General features: G+C 40.4%; 1 protein-coding gene across 1 annotated transcript in view; it reads right to left on the reverse strand.

Moving 5' to 3' along the window:
* LOC139447780 (uncharacterized) overlaps window positions 1-7114 on the reverse strand; it is a 32941-nt gene extending 25827 nt beyond the window's left edge. Inside the window, exons 1-5 of the mRNA XM_071229275.1 lie at window positions 7057-7114; window positions 3890-3957; window positions 3462-3542; window positions 1991-2064; window positions 1152-1289 (exon numbers count right to left, since the gene is read on the reverse strand). Coding sequence (XP_071085376.1) covers window positions 1152-1289; window positions 1991-2064; window positions 3462-3542; window positions 3890-3957; window positions 7057-7114 — 419 coding nt within the window. The remainder of the gene's footprint in view (window positions 1-1151; window positions 1290-1990; window positions 2065-3461; window positions 3543-3889; window positions 3958-7056) is intronic.
* Window positions 7115-17942: the final 10828 nt, after the last annotated feature.

Consider the following 17942-nt stretch of genomic DNA (forward strand, 5'->3'; position numbering starts at 1 on the left):
AAATGACAAACAATATCACTTGACAAAAATTGTCTTATTCACGCATTCACTTTACAAATTGCTTGTACATTTAAAACCTTTTTTTGCAAATTAACTGAGGAGCGTATTATTTTTATTGATTTGCTGAATCCAATTCTCCTTTGCTTGCAAAGAACAAAACAATTTGATGTCAATCCCTGGCATAAAATAACTGAAATAGGTAAAAACCATTTATTTGACAATGGCGTAGAGGCCCACTGAAGATTGTGGGCTTACAGTTTGTTCCCAGCAAGTCGAAAGAGGCGACTAAATGTTTGTTTATTTGTTGGTTTGTTGCTTAACGCCGCGACCCGTGAAGATTCCGGTGTAGAATAGGTCTTCAGCAACCCATGCTTGCCGTAAAAGGCGACTATGCTTGTCGTAAGAGGCGACTAATGGGATCGTGTGGTCAGGCTCGCTGACCTGGTTGATGCATGCCATCGATCCCAATTGCGTGGATCGATGCTCATGATATTAATCACTGGATTGTCTGGTCCAGAATCTATTATTTACAAAGAGCCGTCATATAGCTGGAATATTGCTGAGTGCTCACTCAATGAACGTTCATACTCCAGTGAACTCGCACAAAGTGAAGGTAGATTCTTATATGCTTATGATACAGTCAGAATCGTTCAGTTGACTCAATTGCTGTTGTCATCACTGATTTTTAGTGGTCCATTCACATCTTTTCCACAGCTGTTTGCCCTTTACGCCAAGTGGGGTCTGTTTGGGCAGAAAATTAAGGCTTGTTGTTCTTTTGTATTGACAGATTATATGTTATGAATATGGACTAGGTTATGGCGCTTTCATTAACTAATTGGTTATTGCCGATGGTGATTTACTAACCTACAAAAAGATTGCGACTATAAACACATGTGATAGTATTTATGTAACATTAAAACAATGATATCTATTTAATATTGTCTTTTTTAAGATAATTACAGGAAGTGCGAATAAAATACAGTAAACTACATTTATAAAGAACTCAACGGGACCACTAATGTTATTTCCGAACTTCGTTATAAACATATATACAGCAAATACCCGGTACCCAAAAACAGTTCGTTATATCCGGCAGTTGGTTAGTAGCATGTTCGTTATAAACGTAGTTTTCAGTTACTGCTGAGACTCACTTCTTGGCTGCTGCGAGGGTAGGCGTGGAACAGACCCTCTGTATAGTGGACTGGTTAAAGATCAGGCCGGAAGACCGAGCGAATGTCCCCAGAAACAGTCCCCAGAACGTGTGACGGACAGTCGGGTCCATGTCAAAACTGGGTGACAACATCATGGATTGTTAGACAACGTCCCGTGGAAAAAAGTAGTGTGTTGTTGATCAGTAATTTTAGGCTGAGTGAGTATTTCTCCTTCTACATTTCATGCTAACAAACGGACATGTACATTTTAACAGAAGTAGGGTCTTGAATTTGACTTGCAACTGAGTTGCAGCAACTTCATTGAGACAAGGAGCAGCGCTGTTGCCTCGTGGTAAAGTATTCGCTCATCACGCCAGCTTAGGCTCTGTACACTGCAGTGTGAGTCCCATTTCTGGTACCCCTCGCCGTGAAATTGCTGGAATATTTCACTTACTCACTCAACATAAATGATCACAATCACAATTTGTCTGATAGTTTTGCAAGGTTTTATTTCATAGGTCCACGTAATTGTGCATATCACCCTCAAAAGAGGCGGTTATGTTTGTCGAAAGAGACGACTAACGGGATCGGGTGGTCAAGCTCGCTCACTTGGTTGGTGCATGTCATCATATCCCATTTGCGTGCATAGATGCTCATAATATCGGTCACTGGATTATCTGGTTATTACATACTGCCGCTACATAGCTGGAATATTGATGAGTGTGGCATTAAACCCTAAACAAAACAGTTCAATCACAAATTGTGCATGTATCATATCTGAATATGTTGAAAATTTATTAAAAGAATAAGTATCATTTGAAGAAACTGTCAAATCTTACTTAAAGAAATTCAGGCGTCCTCCCTTAGCCGCAGTGGTCCACACAGCCTTGATTCCACATGCGTCTATTGTGCCCTGAAATACGATACACAGATTCTTTTAAAAAAGGCCAATATTTTTATCCCTACTGGAGACATTTTTATGCCGATTGGTCAAAATCGACTCCTTCGATGATAGTGTAAGTGACATATTATATTACAGGAATACAGGAAATAACACTTAAGCATTAACGTATATCTCGTGACTACCTTTCGTATCCCTATTTGAGGCGGTTGGGTAGCCTAGTGGTTAAAGCGTTCTCTCGTCACGCCGATGACCCGGGTTCGATTCCCGACATTGGTACAATGGGTGAAGCCCATTTCTGGTGTGCCCGCCTTGATATTGCAAGAATATTGCTAAAGGCGGCGTAAAACCATACTCACCCACTCAGTCACTCACCTATGTCCATCGCAGGTCTTTTTTTTCACATGAAGCCTTGTGTTCTGTGAGAAATACGAGGTGTGCCCCCCCCGCCCCCCACCCCACCCCATGCAGAACATGTACACATTATTAGGCAAACATGTATTTGCTGATACAATTGACATCCGACCTTAAGCCGAAGATCCGGGTTCGATTTCCAACGTAGTGTAAATTCTTATTTACCAACTCTCTTACTCATATGTTTGCACCGATAATCACGTTGAGCATTCATCGACACAGTTTGCTAACACAGGTACAAAAAAACCGTAAGGACAGCAACCTGTGCTTGTCGCAAGAGGTGACTAAATGGATCAAGGGTGGGACGAGGTGCATTGGTTAATTACTTGACATCATATCCACATTATGTGGATCCATCCAGGGTAGAATAGGTCTTGAGCAACCCATGCTTGCCGTAATAGGCGAGTAACGGGATCGGGTGGTCAGGCTCGCCGACTTGGTTGATGCATGTCATCGTATTCTAATTGCGTGGATCGATGCTCATGATGTCAATCACTGGATTGTCTGGTCCAGACTCGATTATTTACAGACTGACGTCATTCAGTTTGAATATTGCTGAGTGCGGCGTTAAACAACATTCAAACAAACAAACAGACAAATAAACAAACAAACAAACGTGGATCTTTGCTCATCACTGGATTGTTTGGTCCACAAAACAAAGGGACAATCCACTGTCGTTATTGAAGATGTGAAAAGAACCACGTTCGTTTTGCACCAGTTTTGAGAAGGCGCTGCAAACAGGACTTATAGTAACAGAATGCCCTTCAAAATGTTGGTAAACTTACAAGCCAGGCAATATCAACAATGCCCAGGGCGTTCCGGTGGAACGGTTAATAATTTTGATTAATCACGCCTCCTCGGTTTTGGCTGAAAAATGTAAAACATTTAGCTCGGGCTTTTCTCTCACTCCCGGTTTTACCTTTCAACCCAAACCGAGGAGGCGTGTTTTATCCTGTACTTACATCGCAGTTTCATGACATTCCCAGGAGGCCTACCTTGATGATGACGGAGAGCATGCCCGCAAACATCACGACAGCCTGAAAGACATCAGTCCAGATGACCGCTTTCAGTCCGCCCTGCAAACAATACACCCGTTCCAGTAACATTACTCGTAAGGATTGGGCCAATCCTGGTTCATACAATTTAAGATTAATGCTACTTCTCAGATATATTCAACTATTGTCAAATAACAATTATTTCTAAAGGTTGTTCCATGTTCTGGCGTTTATAACATTTCAATTTGACCCTTTTTTGGATAAAATACTTTAATGGACAGGTAAACCTTGATTTGCAAAGTATTGCTCTTGGTTCGTCAAAATAAACCGGTTGGGTTGAAAATTTTACCCACAAAATATAACATGTATGAATAAAATAGGATTGACGTATTGATAATTATTTTTGAGAATTAGTGGTCATTTCTCACCATGGCTGTGTATACAATAGCAGCAGCTGCAACCAGGAAGATGGACCCTGTCTGGGGAAATCCCGTCACTATAAATAGAGCAAGATTTTATTCCTTCAAGATTTTACAACTGTCCGATCAAGGTGCCGGCACGTTATTTTGGCGCGGACAACGTATGCTTGCTACCTTATCTTAGAGATGACAGGGGCGAAATATGCATTGTAGCAGAAAAGAAATTGTTTTACACATAAAAAGCACAATTTGTTTATAAGTACTAGTAAACCTCATATTTTCTATCTTTGCAGTGAATTATTCATTCATGATATTTATTGTCTAACATGAAAATCGGAATCTTTACGCACTTTCGGATTTTAGTGGTAGATGTTTTGTGACGTAAGCAAACCCTGCTCTCAAAATTATTCTAATTATAACGATAGATCGGCTCGCGTTAAAATATGAAAATATACATGACCATCACATACTGTAATAACACACATAAGTAATATTATCGATATATGTATGTGTGTATTACTCATAATTTTTTTTAACACATAAATAACTAATATTTGTTGCAGATAAAATCTCACATAAACGGACCCAAAGTGCAGGAAATAGCACTAAATATATATTTTTTAAATTCCGGGTGGCATGCCCCCAGACCTGGCCGCTTTGCGTCTTCATAACATTGGTTTTGCTTTCACTTAAAAATACCCTTGTTGCGCCCTTGGATGGAATGTGTTCTTGTATGAGGTCACTGATATATTTGGGTGCAATGAGTGCGTTATATTTCAGCAACATGACGTCATGTCGGCGCAATGTTGGAGGAAAGTCTGAACTGTCTGAATGCAGGTCTGAGATGTTTACAACTTTGCTGGAACCCATGAACACGGGTATGGCGTGGCGAGCACAATATAATCAGGACGAATCTTTATTCGGGGCCGCGATTCGCTGTGCAGAGTTACGTCACTTAGGCACGCCAGAAACCTATGATTGTGGGTTCGAATCCCGGTTCGCCCCGATTATGTTTCTAGGTTTGTGATCAGCACCATATCCGCGCTCGTGGGTTTCGCCGAAGTGGTAAACGTCTTAGACCTGACTCACTTCGGGCTTTCCTCCCACATTAAGTTGACACGCCGTGATATGACTGGAATACTGTTACAAGCGGCGTTAACCCCCCCCCCCCCCTCTCTCGCTCTCTCTCTCTCTCTCTCTCTCTCTCTCTCTCTCTCTCACACACACACTCATCTTTATTCGTCGCTAGCAGGGCGAGAATGATGGCTGGACAATTCGTTTCTTCCCTGTCATAGATTAATTAATAAACAACATTATAACCATAGCACTTTTGTTCAGATAATTTAATGTTTTCAAACATACACGTACCTGCCTCCAGTGCTATAGCTGGGCCAAACATCACCACGCCCATGTAGAAAACCTGGAATGGTATAATAGTTTGAACTTGGGTGAGATGTTTGATTTGATGTTTCTTGTTTAAGGACGGATTCAGAAATATTCGATCTATATAACGGCGGGGTGAGAACAATTGAGTCAGGACCTGACAAGCCAGTAATTGATAACATAAGCGACGACAAGCATCAACAAAGTCACCGAGCTTGACCACCCGATCCTGTTAGTCCCCTCTTACAATAGGTAAAATTACCTCTTACGGCAAGCATGGGCTGCTGATGATTGCACTTATTTTGCGACGTGCATGCACGTGCGTGTGTGGCTGCGTGCACTAGTCCGGATCAATGCATATTTGATAGTGCTAGCCCGCTGAGATACGATGGCGCAGTTTCACAAAAAATCTGCCTAGTCACAGTCTTGCGACTGCACCACTCCCCTCTAGTCACAGTCTAGTGACTGGACCGCTCCACTCTAGTCACAGTCTAGTGATGGCACCGCTCCACTCTAATCACAGTCTAGTGACTGCACTGCTCCCCTCTATTCACAGTCTAGTGACGGCACCGCTCCCCTCTAGTCACAGTCTAGTGACGGCACCGCTCCAAATCTAATCACAGTCTAGTGACGGCACCGCTTCCCTCTAGTCACTGTCTTGTGACTGTACGGCTCCCCTCTAGTCACTGTCTAGTGCCTGCACCGCTCCCCTCTAGTCACAATCTAGTGACGGCACAGCTCCACTCTAGTCACAGTCTAGTGACAGCACCTCTCCCCCCCCCCCCCCCCCCCCAATGACAAAATATAAACATAATTATTATGAGATTTAATTTTGAAATTGCATTATTGTAGTTTGTATATGTTGATAAGCTGCTACTATAACCCAGAAATTAGCGTATGGATCGTTCCTATACGTATCTGTCCGTGCTTACGTATGATAGAACGCCAAGGGTAGTTCCCAGTTGACGGATCGTACGTGATTTAAACCGCTCATCCAAATACTGAAAACATAAAATAAATATATTAGTGATTCAGCTGAAGTAAACCTTAATAAAATTTTAAGTACTCATTAAATACTCTTATATTCATATTGCTTTTCACTCTTTACGTACGTAATTGAGATGAGTGATTGAGTGATTACTGCACTGTCAAATCTGATTAAACATCACAAGTTTTACAGACCGCCTCCTTAGTGTAGTGGTAGAGCGTCCGCCTGGAGAGCGGAAGATCCGGGGTTCAATCCCAAAAGACGTTAAAAGATGGTACTTGTTGTTACCCTGTCTGGCGCTCGGCATTCAGTGGCTAAATAAGAACTGGTCGGCTCGGAATCAGTATACTGTGTCTGAGTTGGGTATTCATGTTAAACTGTGGCATGGTATCTCAGTGAGCTAGCACTATAAATCGGCATCAGTCCGGACTAGTACAAGCAGCCACACACACACACGTGTATGCACGTCGCTATATAAGTGCAATAATCTTGGACGCGACGTTAACCCCATTTCACCTCAACTCACATGTTTGATTCCAGTACGATAACTAATTACGTGATGATCTGACAACCCCTCCAAAGACGGTAGCTATAATGTGATCGCCCAGTCTAAATAAATGATACATGGGTTCTTGAGCAACAATGTAATGGTGCGGCTGTTATTATTTACATTCGGAACTGATGGTTTTACTTTCTTTGCGAGATACACAACGCAGGTCTCATACCGAGATTCGATGCTGATTGGCTGATTGGAAAGATTTCCTGACGCGTCTAAACTAGTTCCGCTGTATTAATCTGAACTTACCTCGTAAGCGCTTGTAAGTTTCAGGGGATGAATCAGTGGTATCATCAACACCCTGCATATCAGAAATGCCGCCATGAAACCAAAAAGAGCTATAAAAAGCTGAGCTCCATATACGTATACTTCTGCCGGATAGCCCAACATCATGATCGACGACTCAAACGACACCATGAGCGACACAGCGACGGGGAGAAACTTCATGGCACGTCCTCCGACCAGAAACTCGGATGTTGTTCGCTGACGTCCGCCAGACATGGCAAAGTAAAGTCCTATGCCGAGCGAGATGAGGATGGTGGCGCCGAACACCACGTAGTCAACGATGTGGAAGCTGTGTCTGCTGGCCATTTTAATTCGTTTCTCTTCCTATCGATCCAAGTGAGTCTTTGCAAGGGATGAGTCTTTTGATGCTTGGATGCGTTTGTGATGCGTTGGAAACTTTTGTGATGCTCAGAGAAATCTGGGGATGCCTGATAATCTCTTGGGACGGGTATGCCTGTCTTGGAATCCGTTGGGATGTATTGGGATGCGCTTAAAGGCCTTGAGAAAACAAGGTCTTGCGGTGTCTAGGAATGTCTTGGGGTTTTCGAAAATTCTTGAAGTATATGGAAAGGTCTTTGGATGCTAAGGTAAGAAGGCAATCTGAAGATTTGATACCATCGGCGTGGACTTCAATGTGTTGAGAACACTCTTGCCATCTCTGGACGATGTCGTTCCTCTCAAGATGGACTGGGCATTGGGAAACATTCTGTTGGGATTAAAACAAAAATATATAAGCATACGTGTACACAATGTACCTTTACCTACATCATACATCGTTTTCTATAAACTATGGAGAATTTAGGTGAGTATGGTTGAGTATGGATAAGTATTCGCAAATAAGATGACATCCAAAGTGGCAGTATATTCGTCTTTTAAATAATTAGACATGCATTGTCGGGCCTTAAAGCGGAGTACAGGAAGCTAAACACGCCAACCTCAGTTCTGCACCAAATGGCAATTGAAAATATTTATGGTAACGTTCAGGATTAGTAATGGTGCTAAATAAACAAGATTAATATTTCAAAAAAATATGGTCAGTTTTAATTATTGGGTGGATGTCGATTTTAAAAGAATCCATCAAAATCTCACACAGTATTATCAAATCATGGCGGCAATGTGTGCACTGCACCCTCCATGTTTAAAGCAGTTGCCGTCACAACTAATTGTAATGGACCATGTAGAAGCACGGTTGTCGGCGTGTAATCGCAACTTAGTCACACGGGTCTCGGAGCTTGGAGTAAAGCAGTACGTCGTACAAATAGCAAACTAAATGTTATAGATTGTAACAGTAAAATAAGTAGCCGTTACACATTCGTCAACCCGTGACGGCCCGGTGTAGAAAAGTTCTTCAGCAACCTTTGCTTGCCGTAAGAGGCGGGGCTGAATTATTTATCAACATATGCAGCAACAGAAGCTAAAAGGATTATTGTCTGGTGTACCCGTGAGTATGTAACAAATAAATCATTTAAAACATGCATTTCTTAAAGAAATAATAATGTTGTCTTCAATGAGAATAATAAAATAGCTTCAAATGCGATCTAGTTGATTTTATATAAAATAGTTTTCAATGTCAAAGTAAAAAAAAGAAATCCATTTAATATTTTTAGGTATTGAACCCCAAAATATCATATCCCTCCTGACAGAAGTAGAAATGCATATTCAGGAATAACCCCAAAATCACGGTCCTAAAAGTTGAAAATACAAATCATTATCTGATTATGTTATGCAAGACACAAACTAGATATAAAAACACATAAAAAGTATGCATTATAGAACCAAAGAAATATTAAACCACTTCGGACAGTAGGGACAAATGCATATTTTGAAATAGCCATCGGATGTGTCCGAAGGAAAAATGCATATTTTGGAATTACCAAATAAACCCCACTCTTGGAAGATTTAAATGAAATGTGTATCTTAATGAGCGTGAACATCTTTCAATATCAGAAGAAACATTTACAATATGTTAATTATAAGAAACCACAACTGTAAAGATTTAGTTGAATCATACAACAGAAACAGACGCATACTACCTCTGTCCAAATGAATGTTTCTTATGACCGGTGCCACACATCTGTGCCTCGGGAAATAACGCTTCTGTCTCGTCATAGTGATTTGAATGAAATATTTGCATATTTGAATGCATTAACTTGCTATAGCGGTCGCTGACGTGCCGATCAGATGACATAGGATATTGTTGTGGGAATTGCAAAGAATCACTAACGAGGAATTACCGATATTATATACATCTAAAAACAGTATAACACAGTTCATACTCAACTAGTAATATTCTGTTGTTTTACATCTCAACACCCGTCATTATTGCATGTTAAATCACACTCGCTGATTCCATGCTCATGAATTACCTGATACTCGTGACTGAATATATCACCCGAACTTTCTAAAGCATTTTAATTCCCGACATGGGTACAATGTGTGAAGCCCATTTCTGGTGCCCCCCGCCGTGATATTGATAAAAGTGGCGTAAAACCATACTCACTCACTAAAGCATTTTAATTTCTATAATTGTACATATGTACGTCATGATTATGATATTGAGATAACCGTTATTATTATCGATAATTTGCAGTTGAATATGTTAACAATTATAATAATTTTGAATATTTTAAAATTTCATTGTGTATGTTGTCTTATTTGAGGTGACCATCCCAATATATATAGTTGTGGCCCGAGTTGTCTACATGTCTATTTGTTTAACAGTGCAATCATATTGTAGACAAAAAGGTTATTTTCACACAGAGGGTAATCATGTTAAAACAAGGACTGGACAAATACAGATTAGTATTAATGCAAGTTTGTACTGAATGAAACACTACTTCCTGGAATGTACATAGTCGTTCTGGGTGTGATATGTATAAAATGTATCATTTAACTCCGTTATATATGAGCCTGTGGCCTTTAATACAACACTGAAAAGAATTGAATTGAACGTTGATGACAATGCAGTTAACAAGTGGTTCATTGTTAGATGATGATATTAGCCACTAGCAATATCAGAAGTGCCACTGTGCACGACCAACCAGCACAATTGCACAAGCCCTGGGTTAATATACTGGAGTGTATTAGTCAGGCACAGAATCAACTACAATTTATAGTCGATTACATAATAATTACAATCTCTTTAGAATAAGATCTTAGCTCTCGCTGCCGCTAAATAAAAGTGTAAGGACATTCCGTTGCATGTCTCGTCAGAACGACTTTTTGCGAACTATGACCGACCAATGAATGACAAGAAGTCAACATTAGCCAATCAGAAACAAATTTTCTGTTGTTATAAAGGCTCTTGATTCGAACTGGCCACTTCCATTCAAGACTACGCTTTGAAAAAAGAACTTTGACAAAGTTCTCGATTCAAGATTTGAAAACAGATTTAAAGAAGGTTCTGGAACGTTCAAGATTTGAAAACAGATTTAAAGAACGTTCTGGAACGTTCAAGATTTTAAAACAGATCTAAAGAACGTTGACTTCTGAAACGTTAAATATTTTAAAACAGATATAAAGAACGTTCTGAAACGTTAAATATTTTAAAACAGATCTAAAGAACGTTCTGGAACGTTAGATATTTTAAAACAGATATAAAGAACGTTCTGAAACGTTCAATATTTTAAAACAGATCTACAGAATGTTCTGGAACGTTCAATATTTTAAAACAGATCTACAGAATGTTCTGGAACGTTCAAGATTTTAAAACAGATCTAAAGAACGTTCTGGAACGTTCAATATCCTAAAACAGATCTAAAGGACGTTCTGGAATGTATAACAGATATCGGAATTGTATGGCTGTACTTCCCAATGGCTGTGCAAAGTCTCTTCCGTTCAAATGTTTATCCAATTGTAGCGAGAGCTAGACGATGAGTTTGACGGAATCAGTCGTACAGCACGAAACTGTCGTGCGGAATACCCCGTGTTAAACTTTTCGGGGTTCCTGATCTGGTAAGTGACTCTCTGATTGGTCGGATGAAAGGTCGTTCTGACCTAATTTGGATGTTTTTAAATGATTGCTTAGCGGTAGCGAAAACTAAAATCTGATGTTAATGAGATTGAGAATGATTACAATCAATTATATATAAACAGATGTACGAAGAATTAACAAATATAAAAGGATTCACAATGACTGATGCAGATTGATTTGTACACAGCAGAATCACAATGTGCATGCAGCTTACGAAGGATTTAATAGTACTCATACAATTCTGGGGCGGTCGGGTAGCCTAGTTGTTAAAGCGTTCGCTCGTCACGCCGAAGACCTGGGTTCGATTCCCGACATGAAGGAAAATGTGTGAAACCCATTTCTGGTGTCCCCCGCCGTGATATTGCTGGAATATTTCTAAAAGCGGAATAAAACCAAACTCACTCACTCACTCATACAATTCATCCTACAGTCTCTATCTGAATGCGACACATTCACAAGGTAGACATTCACACAAGTGTAGTATATGTGAAGCATGACATTTAAAAAGTTAAAAATGCATCAAGATCTTACCGTATAGTATCTGGTTGTAGCCACATTGCCGAAATGGTCAGTGTACCTTCAGGACTTTCTACATAAAGATAGTGCACGCTGCTTACTTGTGTGAATAATAGTTGATTTGTCAGCCACAGAGTTATGTGTGACTGAGCTATCGCAGATGGTCTAATTTTCTGATTATATTGTCAATGATGTTGTTATAACTTTGGTTACACTTACATAACTGAACTTGACCGAGGCACTCTTGATAAAGGTGTTTACGGGTTCGGTTCAGGTTGAAGAAGGAATGCTGACCAGTATACGCGTGTAGGCGTGGTACATGGGATTATTAGTTTAGACTGATAAGGGGTTAAGTCTTAAATTTGTTTGCATAACCCTGACCAGTATTACAAGCCACACTGGCCGTGAACTATCCGAATCGCGTTATCAGTTTGACCCTCGGCATTTTTAAGGTATTGGGGCGTTTTCCGTTGGTTTGTTATATTTCACAGTTTATATAATTTGTGAAGACACCCAATTCCATTCGTATCTCATGTATCACTATCAAACTGTTATGATACCAGGTGCTCGCAAAAAGTTGAGCGTTTCATGCTCCGTTGGCATCCGCCACAAACACATGCAAAGGTAGCCACAGCCTGTTCGCTCTGATATATTTCAGTAAAAAGAAATAGGTCTTCAGCAACCCATACTTGCCGTAAAAGGTCACTATGCTTGTCGTAAGAGGCTACGAACGGGATCGAGTGGTCAGGTTCGTTGACTTGGTTTATGCACGTCTTCGTATCTCAATTGTGTGGATCGATGCTCATGATATCAGTCACTGGATTGTCTGGTCCAGATGCGATTATTTACAGACCGCCGTCATACAACTGGAATATCACTGAGTGCAGCGTTAAACAACGAACAAACAGTCAATAGCAAAGACAATCGAAATGGAAAACGATAATCATACCAAAGCCCCCGCCCTACCCATTTAAGGAAAATGTCATTTGGAAAATATATATTCGATAAAACAGTACTGCGTTTCCCATCTAAAGGTCGATTCTCATTCATGTCACAAACTGTTGTCCTATCTCCTGCACATGCACTAATATTTGCAGAGAGCATGTGCTTGGAATACATCACGGCATGGACTTGTATTAATGTGTAATCACACCAATCAAATCATGAACCGAGTGGAGGTAGCTTGTCTGATTGTGTGGTCCAGACTTGATATTTTACAGACCGCCGTCATGTAACTGGAATTTTGCTGAGTGAGGCGTTAGACAACAAACAAACAATACCATGTGTATTTTCGAAACCTCAAAGGATTTGCTTCAATTCTGTTAAAGTAATTTCTTCACCTCTATCCCACATAACAAACTTAAGGAAAAACCTGATTCCGTGACCCATGGGGCTTTTGTTGCAAAACGCAGTGACCAGAGATACAGTCACATATCTATCTTCAGAGATTCAGGGCAATTTGTCAAATTGAAAGTAAATAACATCTGAATATTACTGAGAAAAACATTTGTGAAATGCTGGACTTCCTCTTTGATAATTTCTCTGTAAAATGTGGGGGTGAGACATTTAGGCAAGAAGTAGGCATCCCCATGGTGACCTATTGTGTTCCGCTTCTTGCTGATTTGTTTCTTTATGAATACGAACTGGAATATCTGCTCGGTTTGGCAAAGTCAAAACAAGCTAATCTGACTAAGACGTTTAACTTAAACCTGCAGTGAAAGCATGTTCGGATTGCGTGGCTGATACGATTACTACTGTCTGTTGTCATCCATGTTTTCTGGTATAACCCTACACTTGTGTATTTGTCGTCATTCACTTGATGCTCAGTTAATGAATTTATTACAGGTATAATTAGTGGTAGCACCACTCAGATTACCTGGTAAAGGTTCCTGTTTTGAATTTCTTGTGTCTGGGGTAATTATTCAAACTAAATCCAGGTTTGAAGTGAGGTAAAATGTGTGTTTTGTAATATGCCCGTGGCAGCAGCCCAGCAGGAGATGAATGATCAGTTGATATACTTTTTTTGTAAATCAACGGATCATTCCTAGCCATCAAAGAATCAACAGAAAATACGTTGATTGATTAATGACTGTTTTCTTGCAAAGTGGGCATGTCAAAAGTAAGTGTAGGTTTACTAAAGCAGATGGAATACACTCATATCATGGCGTGATGTACCGATGTAAAAACAAAATACTATATTCAAAGGTTAACCGATAATACGTTGATTGATTGCTCATTGTTATCTAACTCAAAGGATTTTTTAAAAACCGTGGATATTATGAAAATAGTTGTCACGTGGGCTTTCTCAGCTGACCTTTGGGACTTGACACCTATGTGAATCAACTGAAAAAAACCAAGTGGTCAGTTGAGAAACGAACACGGGTTATACTATCCCGAAACGCTACATATACATTTTAAAATATTTGATTGTTACAGAGACACGTGACATCGAAAAAAGTTTCGTTGTACAACTGCAGATGTACGGGATATTGTTCCTTTATGTGGATATTCACAGATACATTCCTCGAACAAGGGAGCTGCCTAAAATTGTCCATAACTTTGGTAGTTTGTAATTATGATATTTGCATTTCGTTTTCATTCATTTGCTGTAGCATTGAACAGAATCATTCTTGTTCCTCTACGTCTTGGTTGGGAAGTTCTTCGATGCGCGATAGACGTTGTTTTCACAAGTCTTTCCTAAGCTTGTATATATTACAGTCAATATGTAAAATGCGATTCACTCAGGCAATTTATAAAATGTCTAAATATTTGAAAAATAGACTGAAAAATATGCCCATTTATTTAATAGATTAACTAAAAATGATTGAGACGTTCAAAAGGGCCCCAGAGAGCACAATAGATTATTTATGCTAGGATTAGAAGCCAAACAATCTTTTAATCCTTACATTTTCAGTCACTTGGTGATGATATTAATCATAAAAAATGTTTGGAATTCGTTATCATAATAATACAGATAGACATATTTCTCAGTTAATTTGTAAAACTAAATATTCAGGCGTTAAATACATTTTCTAAGTGTAAATGTTACACATTTTGACTGTAAAAATATATACACTATAAAGGGAGCAATGCTCAGGTGAAATAGTTACTTTGTGTAGCAAGTCAAAATAGTGTAAACGAAAATCGCAAAATTACCAAGCAAGTGACATATCAAAACTTCGTCATCATTACCGATGCTACCCACAAAGATACCTACATTTCCTTTTTATTTTCCCAAATTGTATTTCCTTTTGTTGATCAATGTGACCATACGTCCTTATACTATCAATAAAAGTGACAAATGCGCTTACAAGGCAGCAGAGGTCGCGAGCTAGTCTAGATTTCTGCTATATCATCCGGGTACCCTAGGGGAAACAACAAAAACAAAGGTAACAACCAGTCCCGGGGAGTTGCTTTAGATCAGTGCCTCTTTAAGCTTCAGGTATATCGATGATCTGATATAGTTCATTAACCATCAAATGAACAATTCCTTCCACTGATTTACCCACCTGGACTAGAATCTCTGATTATTACTCTCGGTTTGTCTGCACCTTATACATGTTTGTGTTTATATCCAAAGTGACATACTGCAAGGACCACTTTATTTTACCTTGTGCTGATATAACCGAAATAAACCCGTCTGTAAAAAGTCGAGTCATAAGCATCGATCCAGGCAATCGGAATACGATGACATGCATCAACCAAGTCAGCCAACCTGATCACCCGATCCCGTTAGCTGCCTCTTACGACAAGCATAGTCAACTTTTGTGGCAAACATGGGTTGCTGATGACCTATTTCAACAAAGCATTTTCACGGATCAAAAGCTGGTGAGTAGATGCTTTGACTTAAACATAACCTAGCGGTATATCTGTTATATGCTGACTTTGTTTAATCATTAAGTGAGGAAATACTGTATGCATCCCCAAATATACTCTTCAAAAAAAGAAACGCGATACAGATTTTTTTGGCAATAAGATCAAAATTAGCGGAGCAAGAGGTGCAAACCTAAGTGGTTTAATGTGTTATAGTGTCAGTGACACATTTCCCGGATCAACATGATCACAACAAGGACATGAAAACCATTAGTCGGGAAACACGATTCAGAAAATCGCACCCAGAGTATTTAGAAAAGGGCCATGAAGCTGCACGTACTGCACGTGCAGCAACACTATGAACGGTATTAAAGAGCAGGGTTTTTTAATGCCTGGCATTTGCGTCAATCGAACAGTGACAGTTCAACAACATGCCAAGATTAACAGAAGTGCAAACATCGTAATAGACCGTTTGCAGACAGGGGAATCCCTATCAGCTGTAGTCAGGGTTTTCAATGTGGCACCCAGCACCATCACAAGGCTATGGGATCAGTCAGAATCTCCGACCAGACCTTACGAAACCGTTTAAGAGCAGCATGTCTACGAGCAAGACGTCCTGTTCAAGCGTTATTTTGAGGATCAAGATTTCTCCTTCGTCGAGGGAATGACAGAGCACGGGTCTACAGACGTCGTTGAGAACGTTACGCCGGAAACTGCGTACAGGAAGTGGGAAAGGTTTGGTGGGGGTAGCGTTATGATGTGGGCGGCTATCTCTCATAATGGCAGGACAGGGTTGGTTGATATCTAGGGCAATCTTACGGCTCAATGATATATTAACGAAATTCTCCTACCACACGTCCCCCCAATTGCAGCCAACGGCAACGGTGTATTCCAACAGGACAACGCTCGACTGCATACAGCACGGATCACAAGAGCCTGTCTACACAACAACAACGTTGATGTTCTCCCTAGCCCTCCAGATCCCCGGATTTGAACCCGATTGAGCACCTGTGGGATGAATTGGATAGACGGCTACGCCGACGTCAACCAGGTTGCAGCTGTTGACTTTTGCGTTGCAGGCCGAGTGGGCTACCATTTTCCAGGATGTGATTCGCATACTCGTCTCTTCCATGGGCAGGAGATGTCAGGCCGCTAGCGATTCCAACGGACCTTGACCTATGACTTTTCCTATGTACCGATAACTAAGATGACTACAATCACCAAGTGTTCTCCCCAAAACATTTTGGCTCCATACCTTGTACGGTTGCTCGTGTAAATGTATTTTCCTACCTCACACAAAACTGGCTTAGCGTTTCTTTTTTAGAAGAGTATATATAATCGATGTTCCACTCGAGTAAAATAACATATAGAAATAGCGCTTCATTCCCGAACGACTTTCAGTCCACAAAAACATGATAAGCGGAACATTTTTAATTTTCTCGTCAAACAAAATGTTTATCTTATCTGCCAAGTTATGAGAATAACTTGTGGCTGCCTCACTCGTGAAAATACCAGTCACTTGATAAGAGTAACACATTCCAGATCTGACAAGACAAGACAACTGTCCTCTATTGATTTCCCTCTTATAACATTGAGCAGATGATGATGATGATGATGATGATGATGATGATGATATGTATGTGTGTTTGTTTGTATTTACGCGCCGCACTTAGCCATGTGCCAGCTATATCACTGCGGTCTGTAAATATTTGAGTCAACCCACCGACGACATACAGGACGATTTGCGCTCTCCCTCTCCCCCTCTCTCTCTCTCCCCCGTGTCTCTCTCTCTCTCTCTCTCTCCCTCCCTCTCCCTACCCCCCCCCCCCCCCCCCCCCCCCTCTCTCTCTCTATCTCTCTCTCTCTCTACATCGCACGTCACTGAAACGTCCAAGAACTATCCAAGTGACTCCAAACCAAGGTATGTAAGATCGATGGTCATGTCCCGGACAACAGTCAGAGGCGCCAATACCGAGATGACACACTTCGACCAATGTCCGAAAACCACGTGTTGAGCCGATAACCGATTGAAAACGAGGTTCCGCGTCATACGGTTGTATTAGCGCCTGATCTGATTTTTTCGATAATTTTTATTATATCTCAGCACACACGCCATTAGGAGAGCAAAACTAATCCAAGATCTCATATCAACACAGCATTCTCGGTTAAATTGTAGACGTGCTATTTTACGAACGCTTCTCTCCGATGTCGAGATACTGTGAACTCCATAACATTCTGTGATAACCTGAGATTGGAATCCAATGTGCTTTATAAGAAATAAGACGGTCGCACGCACGCACGCACGCACGCACGCACGCACGCACGCACGTACGTCGCTATATAAGTGTAATAATCTTAGACGCGACGTTAAACCCTATTTCTCCTCACCACCTCTGGGAAACGTAAGTATTTCATCCACAGTGCGACCACAAAAAGTAAATATTAAATTGACGTACAAATTTGTAAGCAAATAACAATATAATGATCGGTAACATAATTTTATTTAGCAGATTGCATTTAACTAAGATGAAAAAACAGCATTTCCATA

This window comes from Haliotis cracherodii, unplaced genomic scaffold (assembly GCF_022045235.1).
Source record: "Haliotis cracherodii isolate W230 unplaced genomic scaffold, xgHalCrac1.p SCAF_7, whole genome shotgun sequence".
In the NCBI taxonomy this organism is placed as follows: Eukaryota; Metazoa; Mollusca; class Gastropoda; order Lepetellida; family Haliotidae; genus Haliotis; species Haliotis cracherodii.